Source organism: Lolium rigidum, unplaced genomic scaffold (genome assembly GCF_022539505.1).
Source record: "Lolium rigidum isolate FL_2022 unplaced genomic scaffold, APGP_CSIRO_Lrig_0.1 contig_20310_1, whole genome shotgun sequence".
NCBI lineage: Eukaryota > Viridiplantae > Streptophyta > Magnoliopsida > Poales > Poaceae > Lolium > Lolium rigidum.
Window position 1 is genome coordinate 158,721 of NW_025899960.1, and position 17,199 is coordinate 175,919.

The following is a 17,199-nucleotide window of genomic DNA, read 5'->3' on the forward strand; positions in this document are numbered from 1 at the left end:
TCTGTCGGGATTCGATCCTAATCTGCTGGAATCCGGGCTGGGGGGATCCGTAGCAGTTCGGTCGGACGGAGGGTGGGAGGGGGGCACTTTCCTTTTTTGGCTCGATGGCTGGCTGGAAGCAAGCAACGTTTGCTCGCTAGATGCGTCCAACAATGGTCTTTCGCGGATAACCGCACAGTACAATGCTATAGACATGTCCAGATTGACCACACAGCACAAGCCCACTTCATTTATGTGGGTATATGCGGCAGGATGCAGGACTCCCGCGGGCATCCCATTGCAGGCTGACCCCTATCCTTATCTATCCACGGGACGGGGCACACGGCCACTTTCCCCCTCCACTCTCCGGCACCGCTCCTCTCCCGCTCGCCGTGCCAAATGCCGCCGCCCATGGCGCTCTCCATCTCCTCCTCGACCACCACCCTCCCGCCCTTCCCCGCGCGCCACCGCCACCTCCTCCACCCCTCCGCCACCCCCGCGCCCCGCGTCCTCCGCGGCCGCGTGTTCTCCACGGGCTACGCCGCCAGCTTCTACGGCGGCGCGGCGGGGATGCGCACCCGCAGCCGCGACAACGAGGAGGTCGGGGACGAGGACGTGGACGGGTCATCCTCCGGCTTCGGCGGCGGGCTCGGGATGTCGGCCTCCGAGGCGGCGCTGGCGCTGGAGGAGCGCGAGATGCCGCCCTGCCCGCCCGGCCTGCGCCAGTACGAGTCCATGATCGTGCTCCGCCCCGACATGTCCGAGGAGGAGCGCCTCGCCCTCATCCAGCGCTACGAGGAGGTAAATCCTATACCCTGCGGTTCCAGCCACCAACATTCTGCAGCTCGATCGCCTCTGCCGCTGCAGTTCAGTTCACACATGATGAGTTCATGCGAAAATACAGTTGCAGTAGGAAGCAATGTGACATCGTGTCCCTTGAACTGTTTAGCTAGCTACAATTCGATCACTGGTACCCATCCAACTGCAATGTGCATATGGATTCAAATACAAGGGCGTTAGCCAGTGTGACAGCGTTCGCTTGAGTCTTCAGTCACTGTTTGATGTTTGTTGAATCGGTTAGACAGTACAATTCCATCATGGGAACCAATCTCACTGCGATTTACACATCAGCCAGTGTGACAGTGTTCGCTTGAGTCGTCAGTCACTGTTTGGCATTTGTTGACCTGAAGGCTTTGGGTAAAGTATGGTGCATGAAAAATTTGTCTGTCTTTGTCAGCTTAAGATGAACTGGTTAGGATGAGTGCACGGTCGATATCTACACCGCTTAACCGAAACAATGCCCCCTTCTTGCTCATCAATGTTCCAACTTATCCATGAGTTAGATATTCTATCAATTGGTAAAGAAAAGACTAGAGAATAATATCTTACCACTGACACACCTTACACAAGGTAGGTACTAGTAAAAACAGTCACATTACCCCCACAAATCCCGCACCTGGTTCGTCAAACTTGAACCAAGTTCGGTGGAATTTGGAAGCGGCTCATCTCAAACCTGAGCAATTGCATTTGCATCCAATGCACCTGTTGTCCGCCATTCTGCTTACCGGTGCTGTTCCTCTGTGTTCTGCAGCTGCTTGTTGCCGGGGGCGCCATGTACGTGGAGGTCTTCAACCGGGGGGTCATCCCGCTAGCCTACAGCATCAGGAAGAGGAACAGCAGGACCGGGCTGCCCTTCACCTTCTACGACGGCATATACCTCCTCTGGACGTACTTCACCAAGCCCGAGTCCGTGGACGCGCTCCAGCTGAAGGTCAACGCTGATGATGACGTCATCCGCTCGACCAGCTTCAAAGTCCGCAAGAGAAGAGTTTACTAGAATCAGTTGTCAAATTCGTTTCCTCTGGACTGGACTGAAAGCACTCAAGGCTTCAGGTTTTGGTTTGTGTTTATATCATACGAGAATGCTACTGCCGCCTTTGGTGTAGATTTATGGCTTCTCTTGCTGTTGTTGAGAGGAATCCTACCCTTTGATGTGTTTATATTCTAGAAAATTTCGTTGGTACCTGACATCATACCTTCTCAGCAAGCAAACACTACAGAACTGAATTTAAGATAGTCAAGCAGGAAGAATAGAACTATTAGGGAATCTCTAGTCGATCCTTAAAACGGTTAGAGGAGTACATTTTACACTCCTCTATAGTGCACATAGCCTAACCCTAAAATGAAAACCGGTTCCCGCTGACGGCCCCCCCTACCATGGCGGCGCAGCCGTCCTATGCCCGAGGAGGCTTCGGCTCCTACTGTGGCGGCGCATCTTCTTCCTCGAGTATTGCGTGCGGCAGCGAGTGCGAGGAACGTGGGTGGGGGAGATAATCGACCACAAAACCCACAAGAGGCGTTGGAGGCACGGGTACCCACAAGAGGCGTTGGCGGCACGGGTGTATGACAGCGAGTTGGTGTTGCGGCTCAGAGGCGCGGGTGAACTTCCCCTTGGGCCATGCCAGCTTGCCGGATGTGGCTCCGGTCGACCCCCGATTGGCCTCTGCGTGCAAGCCGAGGGATGATAGGGAGGCCTAGCGCCGGTGAGGAGTACATGACTGAGCTCCGTTGCCGGTATCCAGAACACCTCGAGGAGTGCCATGCTTATGCACTCTATAAGGCAAGGAAGACCGACAAAGCCACTGCCAAAGTCATCGAGCTCAGCTCCGACACCAACGGGTTCGGTGAAGGCAATGGTAGATGAGTTCTCCAGAGCAAGTGAGCAACGAGAAATAGACTTCGTTTAATGGCAGTTATTTTAGTTTATCTTAGTAGTTCAAATCGAGTTTAATGTACGACTTTATGTCAACTCTGTATGAATTTGTATTCAAATTTGTATGAATTTGTGTTGAAGGAGTTAAGTTTAGGGGTTCAATTAGAAACTGCACTTTTGCACTTTTTTAGAGGTGAATTTTTTCTAGAGGAGCAAATATACTTCTCTAATAATACTCCGCAGTTTTCCTCTAAATTTTGAGGTATTAGCTCGAAATGCGCTCAGAGACTCAGGTACCGTCACTAACAGATTACTGAAGGATCAAAGAGTTGAACGAGTATAAATGGTCACATTTCACCGGCTGGTTAATGCACGTAATGAGGTAAAGCAAAATGAATCAGCCATGAATCAGATGAGATACATCCTCTACAAGTTGCAGAAAACTAGCTCGATACCATCACGTGAGTTTGACAAGTGAGCCCAATGAAAGTTGAATTGCTGCTAAAAATCTAGTGCTGATGGACAGAAAATTTAACTGGTTTCAGCACATCATTTATAACATATATAAAACAGTATATTCAGGTACACCACATTAGGTCAGACAAACAGAAAGATACAGAAAGTACAAGGTTCATCAATCCAGCACCAAGACAATGTAATGCTCTTCCTTACTCCACTACAAAGCACAACTCAACCATAACCATCATGTAGGAAGACCAGAGTACTCCAAAATCAGCCAGCCATGGAGCAACAGATTCAGTATCTATCCTGGCGCCTGAAAATCAAAACAAATTGTCAGGTTGGCCTATGATAATATAACATTTAAATAACAAAACAGAAAAGTATCATGTTCATTCTCATGACATGTTTTAAGTTCGGCAAGAACATATCAACAAGCATGAAGGCAGACTTCCTGCAATTGGATAAAGGAAAATAATACAAAATTGATGTTTCAGCAATACCTGCTGCGTTCCCTCGATCGAGAACGTTCCCTTCTCCTCGAATCAGGGCCGCGGGAGCGGTCATAGTCTCTGTCCCGGTCACGGTCATGGCGGCGGCCACTATCATGGCGCCTATCACGATCCCTATCGTGGTCTCTTCTGCTTTCCCGAGGTTCAACTCTGTCCTTCCTTTCTGCATCTCTATCCCTGGATGCCCGCCCATTGCGGTCCTTGCTGTGTTCTCTTGATCTAGGAAACGAGATATGAACTTTCAGATTTTGTTGTTTATAATAGTCTAAAATAAAACAAAGATGGGAAGGACCATTACCGTCTGTCATCCTCAGATTTATCAGTCCTTCTTTTGTTCCTGTCCTCCTGTAAGTCAATTATGATATTGTTTTAGAATGAAATTTTTTTTACAATCGACATACAAGTAGAGACTTCAATTCAAAAGACGGTAAAAAAACGAAGAGAAGCGTCAAAATGAAAGGCGAGGATACATTACAGTTGAGATTAGTTCAGCAATGACAACTTACATATTCATGGAGCAGGCGGCATATGAACAAGTTGTAACTTACAGGTAAAGATGGCAAATGGTGCACTTTCAGAGTAACTTAACCGGTACTATTTATCACCAGCTCTACAAAATATGGATCACCAAGCAGAAAGCAAGCTCCAGCTTCTGATCAACATAATACTAAGCTGAGTATATGTGAGGAAGTTGACACAATTAAGTAAACATGATTCGCCATACCATGGTCTGCTCACTCCTATGCTTACATTTGTCAATATACAGTGGCAGCTGTTGTTGCCATGGGAAGGAGGATGGTTGTCACATGAGATTCCACTTATGCAACACTGACTAATTCCTGTAATGACTATCGTAACAACCATGGCGCCCTCCAATGTGAGATAAAATAGCATATAGAGAAGGCAAGAACCTGGAGGCTCTTCCTTGAGATAAGAAAACTCACAGATGCCAAAAGGCCCAAAACAGAGTAACTCTTTAAAGCAGAAAATGGGACATTACAATCATCACCTGATAAAGATGTTCAAAATTTGCACCTTAACAAACTTAGAAGAACAACAAAAGATGCCATAAACTAATTTGACAAAACAGAATGCAAGTCTTAACAAAATCATGTGGATTTCTTGTTTTAATGTGTTTATGCCTTTCAGGTGAATATCTGAACTACTAAACTTTGGTCAAATGCTCCCAACATCATACTTTACTGGTAATGAAGAATGTACCTGGAGTTCTTTCAGTTTCTCACGAATCAGCATATAGCCCAAGTGTAGCTTCCCTCCAAAATGGTCCGCAAGACGTCGATCACTGTACAATATGGCATGAGATAATTTCCTTCTTAAAGGTTCAATTCGGATAAACATTTAGAGAGTGGGAGCTAAAGGTATTACTTGTCATAGACACTCAGAAATGCTCCACATATATCACAGAGGCGCAACTTTTGATCAGTCTAAAGAATGGACAGAGAATACCATTAGCAATGACAGGGCATATATGAGCATAAGTTTGAGATGTTTAGATGTAAAAGAATAGGAAATTTCTGCAAGGAAAAGAATAAATAACCCTAGGAAATAATAGTCTGTTGTGGCAACCAAATTTTTAGAGTAAATTACTTATGACACAATCTTAATTTACAGCATTCAACAATATAAAAAGTGCACACATGCATAATGCATCTATACCAATTACAGCAAACAAGAACAAACTCATAAATTTCAAAAGATACTAAATGCAGAGGTAGCACTCATTGAATAAGTTTGTTGTCTAACTGAAGTTAAATTACAAAGAATGAAAAGTTACTTTCAAACTTTTAATGGTGTGGGAGGCAACGAAAAATAAGTCAGGAAAGCATTGCCACATAAACTTGTAACTACATAGGTAGTCTACTATCATAATATAGTCAATCCTTTATTCTGACAATACAGTTACACAAATGCAAATACAACCACTTGCGGAACACCTATTGATTCATGCATACTACTTTATATTTCATCACTCACTAGCACATTAACTTGGGAACCACACAAGTATTATACACAAAGAGCATCAATTTCCTAATGCACAAAACTCTAGCTGTCAGTTGAACGAGTTTCAACATGAAAGGAATTATACTACAATATAGGATCAAATGTATCAAAAAATTGGACTTAAGCGAAATACAAGCTTTTTCCTAGTACCAATGGCTGGGAAATGCATGAGATTAATTAGTATTTCAAATTATAGAGTATAACCACACAAAAAAACAAGGTTAGAGAAAAAATTGCATCATCACTTAGTGGAAAAACAACTAATGTTTAAAACATTTCTGTAGCATGAACCAAAACCTAGGAAACTGAACAATCATCAAAGGGCATTGGCACCAAAACCTAGTGGCTAGTGTACCAGTGATGTGTAAAGTAATGTGATAACATGAATAAGTAGAAGTTGCACTTCATCACTCACAATTCGAACATCAGCAACGGTGTATTTAGAAGGATCGGAAGCCGGCTCCTGCCGTGATGCCGCCAACTGGTGATAAAGCCAACGAAACAAGACATCAGTCATGGTTCATATAAAACAAAGTAAACAATTGAAGTATCAGTGACCTAACAAGGCCAAATCTCCAGATCATATATCTGCAGAGGCAGTGCTGAAAATAAAATTAACCTACTAGAACTGACTGGTGAGCTTGACATGGCAACGTTAGATAATGATGGCAACAGCTACCTTTTTTAGAGCTTCTGCTTCTTCTAAAACTTTTTGTGCTTCATCTACCATCCCTTGTTCACCTAACAAAAGTAGAAACATGGAAATATCAATGCATACTCTTTTCTTCTCAGCATGTACATATACAGTGAATAGACTATCCATGAAAAATTAATGGCCAAAGCTACTTAAGACACCGATGTGCAATGAACCACTAAGTAAAGATCATTATAATACCACAAACCTAATCCCGACAGTCACTGATGGTCAAAAAGTTCGAGTCATGCCCAAATGGTCCCGGTAAGAAAATAACTAAAACCTATATAGGTTCACGGTTCTCCAATAAGTGTTACCTTGTTAGTTTCTCACCTTTAGAAAGATAAAATAATCAAAGTAAAATTTCCAGTGCATATCTCAGGAAATATCTTATTGATGTATATTGCAATCGACTAATTGAGTGGTTGGATTCATAGCTAACACGTATTGGAGAAAATTCACGTACTTGGTACCAATTGCTCACACAAATATATGCTTTTAATGGGAGGAAAAAATACTATATATGCTTTGTTAAAAAAAATGTTACAGAACATACCTAGGGCTTCAGCTTTGCTTAGCTTTTCATTGATCAGTTCTTGGGTACGAGCATCAGGAGGAGGAGGTGGTGGCAGTGGTGCTATTTGAGCTGGAGCGGATGGAGGTATTGAAGCACGGTCCTTGTTAAAGGCATCAAGCAAGAGGGTAGCCTGCAATGAAGTGGGAAAAACAGTCATATTAGAAATAAAGCATTACTTATGTCCTCGCAAAACATAACCCAAAGACTATATGAGTAGAACTCATATTCAAAATTCCAAAGCAATACCTGCATATCAGCCCTTTTAGATCTTAACTCCTCCACCACTTCCATGGCCTTGATTTTATCATCAGTTTTCCCTTCAAAATCTGTTTGATATGTGTTGATGAGAAGAAACATTCAGTAGCAACACTTCAGCTCCTCTGTTTTTACTACTCTTACGCAGTCTCTATGCTATGTTGTTTGCACTAATTAAGAAAACATATAATTAGCTAGAACACCAGTGCTCATGTTCCGACTTAATAAAACTATGATGCGAGTCAAATTATCTCATCTTCCATCCAAAGTACTGCTGCTCAAGAATATTAGAGCCGAGTATATTTTGTCATTGTAGTTGCATATTGCATCTGATGAAGAGCGTTCGACGTTGTGGTTAAGAATTAAGATTTCTACAGTACCAGACACAAAAGCCATAAGTGCATACATCAATAACTGCAACCGGTTGAGGTTATTAACAGGTAAAACTATCTTCAATCCAGCAGGAAAATATGGATGGTTCGTTTGAGAGTAAGGAGTTCTAACATTCCAATGGGCTGCTATCTTATGTGTAATGAAACTATCAATAGGCAATACATCGATCAACCCACTGGACTACTGTGAACAGAGTATATTTTATTGTCAGTCTAGTTGCATGCTGCATCTGGTGAAGTGTGTTCAACATTGTGGTCAAGATTTAAGACAGCTACAGTACCAAACAAAAAACCATTGGTGCATACATCTATCACTACAATAAGTTGAGGTTTCAAACGGTTTAAACTATCTTCAGTCCAGCAGGAATATATGGATGGTTCTATTGGAAGGACTTCTAAATTCCAATGGGCTGTTATTCGATGCCTAACAAAACTATCAGTACGCTTTTAAATTGATCAACCGGCAGGACTACCGTGAACAGAAATACTCAACCAATTGGACAAAATATGAACGACGTGACATTACCGAAGGTATCAACTTCTTTCATTTTCTCCTTGATTTCCTTTGACAACCGCAAAACCTCTTCATCCTGCGAAGATTATCAAGAACACGGTCAATTTATTTGAAGGGCTCAGCCTGTTACTAACAAATGAGCCTTGATGCACACAGCTGGCTAAATACCAGAGTAACCTCGGACACCGATATTGCGATAGCGGCCTTGGCATCCTCGTCAGCGAGACGCTTGAGGGCCCTCTGAATTTTCCTCTCGCACTCCACGATGAGCCGATCGATCATATCCTCGAGCTCCCTGTCGAAGTTCTCCGACCCCTTTGCTTTTACTTCCTCATAACTAGCAAGAGCTCAGGAAGGCAATGAACAAACACCAGCGTTTGTGGGGACAAAACATTGCTGAAGCGAAACAGGGACATGCGGTAATAATAAATTGAAGGATACTCTTTCCGCAGCTGAAGCGAGTGGACCTTGGGGCAAGGTCCGAGATCCATTTTCTGCCACAAGCCGAATTAGACAGTCAGATCGAAGCATCACAAGCGAAACACTAGTTTATAGATAACTCGAAGCAGAGGACGGGCCATACACCCAGGTTCTAGCCACGAATTGATCTAAACAAACGCAGATAGACCAAGGCATCTCTATCCGTTCCAATTCCAAACCTAATCTACTGGGGACGGCCAGCTATCTCTAACCGAAATCGCTCCACCACCAAATTCGGCACGGGGTGAAGAGGAGCACGGGCACGGGGGGGAAGGGGATGGGGAAGATATGTACCGTGAGCTGGAAGAGGTCGTGCGGGCAGAGGCCGGCGAGGAAGAGGCGGCAGACGTCGCGGTCGAAGTACTTGCGGTTGACCTCCCGCACGTCGCCGTTGCGGTTGGCCCCCATGAGCACGTCCAGCTGCTTCCGCATCGCGTCCATGGCTGGCGGACGGGCGGCCGGCCGGCCGGACGGCGTCTCCGGCGAGGCGGGGTTTAGACGAGCTAGGGTTTCTACCGGACGCGCGAGCGAGACGAGACCAGGGCGGTCTCCAACCCAAAGCTTAAAGAGAAGGAAGAGGGAGACGGGGACGAGATGGAGTCGGGTCGGGCCTGTTGGGCCTGTTATTCGGATGGGCTTCTTCCAGTTGGGCCAAACGGGCTCCTCTCTGTATCTGTGGCTTATAGTACACTTCAAACTGAAGAACATGAAGTTCTTGATCTTCTTTCATCTGTTCTTGAGAATTGAATGTACAATAATTCAAGGATAAAACTAGGACATTGAAATAACCACGGTTCTCAAGTTTGCTTAAATCTTCAAATACCAGGCCACGTTTGGAACTGCCACTGTGAATTACTACAAAATGCACATGAATCATATGCTTCAGAACAGACTTAATTGACTTGCACAACAAAGGTTTGTTGCTGCCTACACAACCTGCAACCCAATCTCAGTTTTCGGATGCCTACCATGGCTTCATCCGCTATTCATTCTGAAGCCATTCTTTAAGATACCACCTGAGAGCAGGACTATCTAGCACAAACCTTACATGCTAAAAAATTCAGAATGTATTGTAAAGGTACGACAAAGGTGTGCGCTGCACCCAGGTTCAGATACTGCATCTCTAATCAAAACTGAAAAAAGATTCAGCCACTTAGTTGTCCAGCAAGAAGGAAATCATCTTGCGTCGTCGCCAACATGTAGCATGCCTGAAATGCAGTAGCAGCCGGCAGTGTCCAGATGAAAACCATGTGTCAAATGCAGCATCACCAGCACCAGCAGTTTACTGGCAGCAGCAAGAGCCAGAACCAAAACATGGATGTTGCATGATAGGTTGGTCATCTGGCAGTGAAAATAGGCTCGTCATCAGCGCTTGGCTGCGTTCTTCTCGCATACTTGATAAGCAATCCTTCCGAAGAAGCACCAGGTACACGCAAGTCACTGAACCATAGAGGGAGAAAGAAGTTTGCATGAGAATTCCTCTATACTAAAATTCTGACTATACAAGAACAAGAACTGCTGTCGAAAATTATACCTGATGTAGGGCTGCAGGTCTTTCCATTCCCACCTTGGCCGTTCAAGGAATAGAGCTGCAAACCTCTCAGCTGGTGTCAACGGCAGATCAGCAACCCTGAAAGCATGTACCCAGGTCTCAGTCCCACGCTTCTCATACAGCACTTCCCCTTCAAGCATCTGAAGATCTGCACGCATTCCTGAAGGGATGCTTCGCTCCCATTTATCCATGAAACTGTTGAGCTTCATTGTTCCTGCGCTGAGCGCCCTCCGTGCAAATTGCAAGCATACCAGTTTCTCGTCAAGGCTCCAACAACTTGCCGCTTCCTGCTCAATCTTTGTGCCAAATCTGTTGAGGCAGTGGGTTACGATCTTAGGAATAAAACCATCAGATTCCATGACAGATAGCACAGCATTTTCTGGCACGGCATTTAACAGCCAATCATGCAGCACGGAGTTGTGCAGAATCATGTCCAGAACCGTGTTCACGGAACCGACATCAACAGTCCTCCAGAACCCATCGATCTCGACGGCCGAAATGGAATTCAGCCCGTCCATCAGCTCGCTGTCGCTGGCCTGAACGAGGACACAGAGGTCTTCCCACGTGTACAGCCCCTTCTTATGCTCAGAGTCATCTCCAAGATCCTCATCAAGCACATAGGGCCTCTCCCTGAGAAGGCTCCTCAGCTTGTCGAGCCGTGGAGCCGTTCGGACTAACTCAATGCTCCCTGGTGCTACCTTGATGATAGAAGCAGCCGCATCGGATGTGGTAGTAGCATCCTCATTGGCATGGCCTGGTCTTAAGCTTGGTGCGACCGCTTCGCCGGGTGGTATTAGGAACATCGAATTGGATGTACCCACAAACTTCATGGCATAAGTCGCTGAAGGCGTGCAGAGAACCGCTTCTTCTTCAGGCCGTCCCCGCACAGTCACCCTGTTTCAAGAGAACTCCTCATCAGAATTTCTCACAGATGGAGACAAAATGTTTTCCTACAGCACAACAGTAGTATACACAGATAATGATTTCCGAATTGATTGCATCTGAACTAGTTGTGCAAGGAACTGAGTTTATCATATAGCTGTGGCGGGTGTTCACAGATGGAAACACCGTGTATTTCTACAGTAGAACAATAGTATAAACAGCTAATGGTTTCTCAGTTGCATGTGAACTGTATGTCCGAAAGGTCTGGGACAATAATATAGCTGTTGTGCATGTTCACTGTTTACTCATCTGGCTAATTTGCTTCGGCTAAAGAACAACCAGCAAATTGAGCTTTTCCATTTTGATGCTCTTCTCCACTGATTGTGTACTCATCTGGCTAATGGGCTATTGGTATATATTCAGAACCACATACGAACCTAAATATGGAAACAATTGATCTAGGGATTTAACAGTTGATGGTCCTACTCGGAGATCTGGTGTCTGAATAAAGAGCGCGGATCCAACTTCAAAGGATGGATTAAATCAAAAGCAGGGCAGTCGAGGAGAGGCGGTTACCGGCCCTGTAGAAGGTCAGGGAGGAGGTCGTCGCCTGCCTCGAGGAGGATGAGGTCGTCGTGAGGGCCGAACGCCTCGTGGTAGCACACGGACAGCGAGGCGCCGGCGCCGGCGAGGCCCAGCAACGCGTCGGCCCCGCCGCTGCCGCGGTCCCATTCCCCACCTGGTTGCGCCTGCGCGTCCTCCATCACCGCATCCATGGATCGGATCGAGACGATTTACCCCCCTCTGTCTCTCTCCCGGGATCTTTTCCTGTTGTGTTTCTTGGCTTTGGCGCGCTCTTTAGTTTTGGCGGGCGAGTTTCGCGCGGGAAATGCCCTGGTTACTGGGGCCAGGTGGTCAGCCTTTGTAGAGTATATGCCAACAGCCAAATTTTCCCTTTTTAAAAAAATTAAAGTTGCAGCCAGACTTTTTGTTTCGTAGGAATTGCGTAAGTATTTGAATAATTGAAATCCTTAGAAATTTTATAAGTTTGTTCCTTGATTTGTAGGATTTGATCCAACTAAAACCTTTTTCCTAAGGATTTCATGCATTGCGCATTGCACTTTTTATGAGAACCTTCTCATCCACTCCAACATCGTGGAAAGATCAATCTGTTTTTCCAACGGCTTAATCCAACAAAGTTTAGTGCAAGCATGATTCTCGGGAATTAAGTTGGCATGGCATTGTAATGTTAATCATATATCTTTCACGGTCCTACATTTTGCAATCCTACCAATCAAAGGGGCCTGAACTTATGCATGTTCCTCTCATGCATTTCATCTAGGACCATTTTCAACATCTTTTCTTCTACATGATGCCATGCCCAATACTGCGAGCGGGCACATGTGTATTCAAGGGTATGTTATTGTTGTATACCAAAAAAATTGGCTAATCTCCTAAATCATATGGTAGAGCCATAAAATATGTTTTATACTTTGTATAAAAGATCATTTGTTTCGCTGAGTTTTCTCATTGTTCTTGGTAATTTACTTACTTTGAATACCCATCGACAAAATTTTGGTCCCACCGCTGCCCAATGTAGCATATAATAATTGTTGACATTTTTAGCGTTAAATATGTAGTTTTTTAGGGAAAACCACTGTTGCAGTTTTATTGCTTATCAAAGATAGTTACATATTTAGCCAGTAAATGTAGGATAAAACCTGCCGGTTCCTCTGTCCAAACAACAGTTTGAGGATGAAAGGACGACATGTTGCCTAGAGCGGGGTGAATAGGCGTTTTAAAACCTCTTACAGATTTAGCTTGTAAGAATGCGGAATTAAACTAACGTTTATTTTACAAGCACAATCCTAAATATGCTAGGCTCACCTAAGTGCAATAGAGCTAAGCAAGATAGGCACTGATATATGTAGCACAAGTGATAGCAATATATATGTACTTCAAGCATGATGGCTATCACAAGGAAAGTAAGCTCGGATATAGAAATAACTGAGGCACGTGGAGACGAAGATGTATTCCCGTGTTTCCTTCCTTTGCAAGAAGGTACGTCATGTTTGAGGGGTGGAGATCCCACGAAGGATTCTCCAACGCCACGAAGGCTCACCCTATTTTCCAAGTCTATCCCACGAAGGAATAGCCCTTTCCTTATGGCTAGCTTTTCCTCCACTCCGAAGATGGCAAGCTCCACAACCACTTTACAAGCTCCACGAAGGAGAAGTTCGGGCCCCTTCACAATCTTCCATGAAGAGGTCACAGGGACACCAACCAGCCCCAATTCTTGACTGAGCGGGACACCAAAGGCCTCTGCCCTCCCTCTCTATCTATCCAAGAGATGGAAGGGCAGAGCTTTTTTTTGGTTTTTTCATCTTTTCATCAAAGAGTTGAACAATGAAGATAGATGGCAAGTGCCTGATCGATTTGATCAGGCCGTGTAGGAACAAGGTTCAAATCGTTCGTTCGTTAGGATGCCTCAGCTGCATACATCACTGCACTTCCACTTGACACCTATTTAAACGGCTCGTCTCGCCGCTACCTTATCCTATTTCCATACTTCTGTCGCTCCATCCCCATATGGGTGGAGAACCCGTCGCTGTCTCGGTTGTGATACCGGAGGCTCTAGGGAAGTCGGAGGAGAGAGCACTCATCTTGGGGTGGGCTTACTACTTATATGCTTTCAGCAGTTATCCTCTCCGCACTTGGCTACCCAGCGTTTACCGTAGGCACGATAACTGGTACACCAGAGGTGCGTCCTTCCCGGTCCTCTCGTACTAGGGAAAGGTCCTCTCAATGCTCTAACGCCCACACCGGATATGGACCGAACTGTCTCACGACGTTCTGAACCCAGCTCACGTACCGCATTAATGGGCGAACAGCCCAACCCTTGGAACCACCTACAGCTCCAGGTGGCGAAGAGCCCTCCTAGACGCCGTAGAGAATTGAGAATTTTCATGTCTTTCAATTCTCGTACTCGTAATTGGAAAGTTACGGAAGGAGACCCATCATTTTGCAATGAAAACAACATATAAAACTCTGGACAATTTGGAAATCAGGCCGAGCGTCTTAATACATATGCAAAAAAATTCATTATTGGCCCAGGGGGAAGGGCCTTTACTTTCCCCCTGAGGAAATCATGATCGGGATAGCGGACGTAAAGCTATTGAACTTAGGTATGCTCTTTCCTTTTGTCGAAGTGGAATCGTAGAGCACAATGTGATACGATGAGATAGAATGCAATAGAAATAGAAATAAGGATAGCGAACGGGTTACCTACTCCTAAGGGTCACCCTCCAAGAGTAACAAGCTCACGATCTCTCACTCGAACTAATCGTGGTGGAGAGCTCAACACTATGCAATGATGCAAAGCAAGAACACTAGAGGTGTTCAAATCCTTCACACTCAAATCCCACCAAAGCAACAAATGCTAGGATGAGATTAAAGAGGAAGAACAAAGAGGAAATAAACAAATGACTCCAAGATCTAGATCCAAAGGGTCCCCCTCACTTAGAGGAGAGATGGATTGGTGGGAATTGTAGATCTAGATCTCCTCTCTTAGATCCCTCAAGAATGAGCATGAATCATGGGAGGAATCAAGAGATAGGGCAAGTTCTTCAAGGTCAACAATGGAGGAGAGAGAGTGGAAGAACTTATATTGCCCAAGGTAGAAGAATGCCTATTTATAGCCCAAGCCGAAATCTAACAGTTGGGGAGGTGTCTAGCTCAGCATCTATCGAGGGAGCCGGTCTGTTAGGCCTGGGACCGGGCCATCCGGCGTAGGGGCCGGTCCGATCGGGCCACAGACCGGACCATCCGGTCCAAACCGGACCGGGCGCCGGGCCGTGACCGGAGCGGATCGGAGACATACAGAACATGTCCCCGGTTGTCACCGGAGCAGGAGCCGTCCGCGCCGGGGAGGCCGTGTAATATCCTAGGATTTTGGGTTACAAAAATAGAGGAAACAGATGTGTGCATTGCATTCATGCATAGAAAATCCGGGGAATTTTCGCGCTTTAAAGTAAAACAGACACAGTAACTGAAGTTTCACTTGATCTTGGTGGAATTGAAGTAGCTCATCAAGTCAAGCGCTATAAACATCAATGTGACTTTGTTAAAACCTTGTTTTGGGTAGAGATGATTTGATCTAAGGGGTTAGATCAAATGGAACTAATAATCAACACAACAACACTTTACTCAATGATAAATTGCTTGATCTTATAAAAGATTATAATATGGTAATCCTTGGCATAACATATGAACACCTATTCAATTGCAAATCAAGTAACAATCAAATGGAGAAACCATTATAGACTTATCTTTTCCATGTCTTACACTAATCCTTGATCCTACCATGAACCTCATGGTATTTACTTTACTTCATTCTGGGAAACGTGACAAGGAGATCAACCCTAGGAATATACATTTTTCTCCATTCCAAATTTATATACATCAAACCTAGAGAGGTGAGAGTTCTATATTATGTATTAGAGAAGCCATAACAAACCTTGAGCTAAACCTTGGATATACATCCATGTGTTCAGATCATCATCTTTAAGAGGAACCTTAGGATATTATTCAAGACATTCCCAAGAGAGAGGACCCAATTATGTTAAACATAGATATTGATGATCACATCAACCTCTATGGAGCCTAACCTTAGGTTAGCATTGAAGTCCTTCCCAAATGAGCGAGACCACTCATACTAATCTTAGCTTTACCTATTTAAGAATCAAAGACAAACTTTGAATTAAAATATTAGGGGATAAACCATTTCATCTTCGAGTGGTGAGATGACCAAGTATCAAATTGAATAAGCCCATATCCATGAGTTGATGAAGTAAGAGTAAGGCTAATCCAATTAAGCTAGACAAGTGGAATCTTAAGCCTACATACCTAAGGAAATATTATGAGTACACCATAAACCCTAGAATAACTATTTCTATATGAGAGAGCTCAAGCTATGGAGTTATCCTCAAATTAGTTGAGGCAACACTTTGATTTGAGGCAAAGAACTGTTCATATAATCAGATGAATAAATCATCATTCCTTGAGTAGAACTCTAAGTTAATATCTCAGACATTTTCTTGGGATATAAACTAAAGAGGCAACCATAGTAAGCCCATCCAAGAAAGTAAAATAGAAGTATTCAACCCTAGTTGATCAAGACAATACTTGATCTTGGAAGTGAGAACCCATTTCATGAGAGATAATTTAGGAAGCTCAACCTTGATCATTATAAATTGAGTAATGATCATAAACCCTAAGAACTTGTAGTAGAAGCCATTAAGAACAAGTTGATCATGTCTAATCCATGATCAAACCTTGGGGATATATAATTACCAGTTAAACCCTAGTGGGTTAAGCAGATATTATCCAGCACATAAAATCATAGGGGAACTACTAATAAATCTAAACCATTTACCTTATGATAATTAGAGAGACAACTGAATAATAACAAATCTTTGTCTAGTCCAGCCCTATATCAATCCAAATGATTTTGGATTGAATCATCCTATGTGTGGTGAGAAAGAGCAACCCTAGCCATAGTAACATGGTGTTAAATTACATATAGAACCTATACCCATATCTCAAACTAACTTGTGAATTATTGGTGGCTCACAAGTAAAACCCTAAACCATACCTCAAAACTAATTTGTGTATCACTTGGGTAATCACAACTATAAACCTAGTTCACATTTGAGTTCCAAAACCTTATGCCATTAGGTGAATATAACTAGAACCCTAGAAATTCTCACTAATTAAATCTTATGCTTCAATTATTGAACATAAGAAGCACCTAGTGCTAAACCCTTTACTTAAACCCATGTGTGGTGATCAACCACTTATCATTATAACCAAGACCAAACCATGATGAGAGGAATACCTACTCTAAGTATTTTAAGGTGTTATTAAAAGATAATACTAGTATTAACTTTGAAATAGGATTAAGATAAACCTTACAATGCCTTAATAAATGAGTGTTCACATGAAATCATATTCTAAAATAAGAAACTAAGCAATAATATCACAATTCATTAATCAATTCTTTCTGGATAAAATAAAGTAAACATATCATCTATTATTATAAGTAATATAAAAAATATGTTGAATCTCAAAAGAAAGAGAATGGAAATTATATTTGTTGACATACTTATT

General features: G+C 43.7%; 3 protein-coding genes across 7 annotated transcripts; 1 reads left to right on the plus strand and 2 right to left on the minus strand.

Moving 5' to 3' along the window:
• Nucleotides 1-363: 363 nt before the first annotated feature.
• Nucleotides 364-1,998, plus strand: LOC124680594 (30S ribosomal protein S6 alpha, chloroplastic). Its single transcript, XM_047215664.1, has 2 exons — nt 364-780; nt 1,571-1,998. Exons 1-2 carry the CDS (start codon nt 379-381, stop codon nt 1,814-1,816), a joined length of 648 nt encoding a protein of 215 aa, XP_047071620.1. The 5' UTR covers nt 364-378; the 3' UTR covers nt 1,817-1,998.
• Nucleotides 1,999-3,217: 1,219 nt separating this feature from the next.
• Nucleotides 3,218-9,053, minus strand: LOC124680593 (putative RNA-binding protein Luc7-like 2). Of its 5 annotated transcripts, none has more exons than XM_047215662.1 (13): nt 8,892-9,053; nt 8,559-8,611; nt 8,295-8,454; nt 8,130-8,193; nt 7,203-7,282; nt 6,936-7,086; nt 6,365-6,426; nt 6,101-6,166; nt 5,050-5,108; nt 4,885-4,966; nt 3,962-4,008; nt 3,655-3,882; nt 3,218-3,467 (listed from the first exon to the last, which is right to left on the minus strand). In XM_047215662.1, the coding sequence occupies exons 1-13, from the start codon at nt 9,036-9,038 to the stop codon at nt 3,449-3,451; spliced, it is 1,218 nt and encodes a 405-aa protein (XP_047071618.1). In that variant the 5' UTR covers nt 9,039-9,053; the 3' UTR covers nt 3,218-3,448. The 5 variants fall into 5 exon arrangements, 3 of the variants coding, with proteins under 3 accessions (XP_047071618.1, XP_047071617.1, XP_047071619.1); XM_047215661.1 differs by having other exon boundaries at nt 8,286-8,454; XR_006995532.1 differs by lacking the exons at nt 3,218-3,467; nt 3,655-3,882; nt 3,962-4,008 and adding exons at nt 4,070-4,315; nt 4,414-4,672 and having other exon boundaries at nt 8,286-8,454.
• Nucleotides 9,054-9,934: 881 nt separating this feature from the next.
• LOC124680591 (sister chromatid cohesion protein DCC1) lies at nt 9,935-11,807 on the minus strand. The gene is made up of 3 exons (XM_047215658.1): nt 11,608-11,807; nt 10,132-11,043; nt 9,935-10,037 (listed from the first exon to the last, which is right to left on the minus strand). Exons 1-3 carry the CDS (start codon nt 11,805-11,807, stop codon nt 9,935-9,937), a joined length of 1,215 nt encoding a protein of 404 aa, XP_047071614.1.
• Between the last annotated feature and the right edge of the window lie 5,392 nt (nt 11,808-17,199).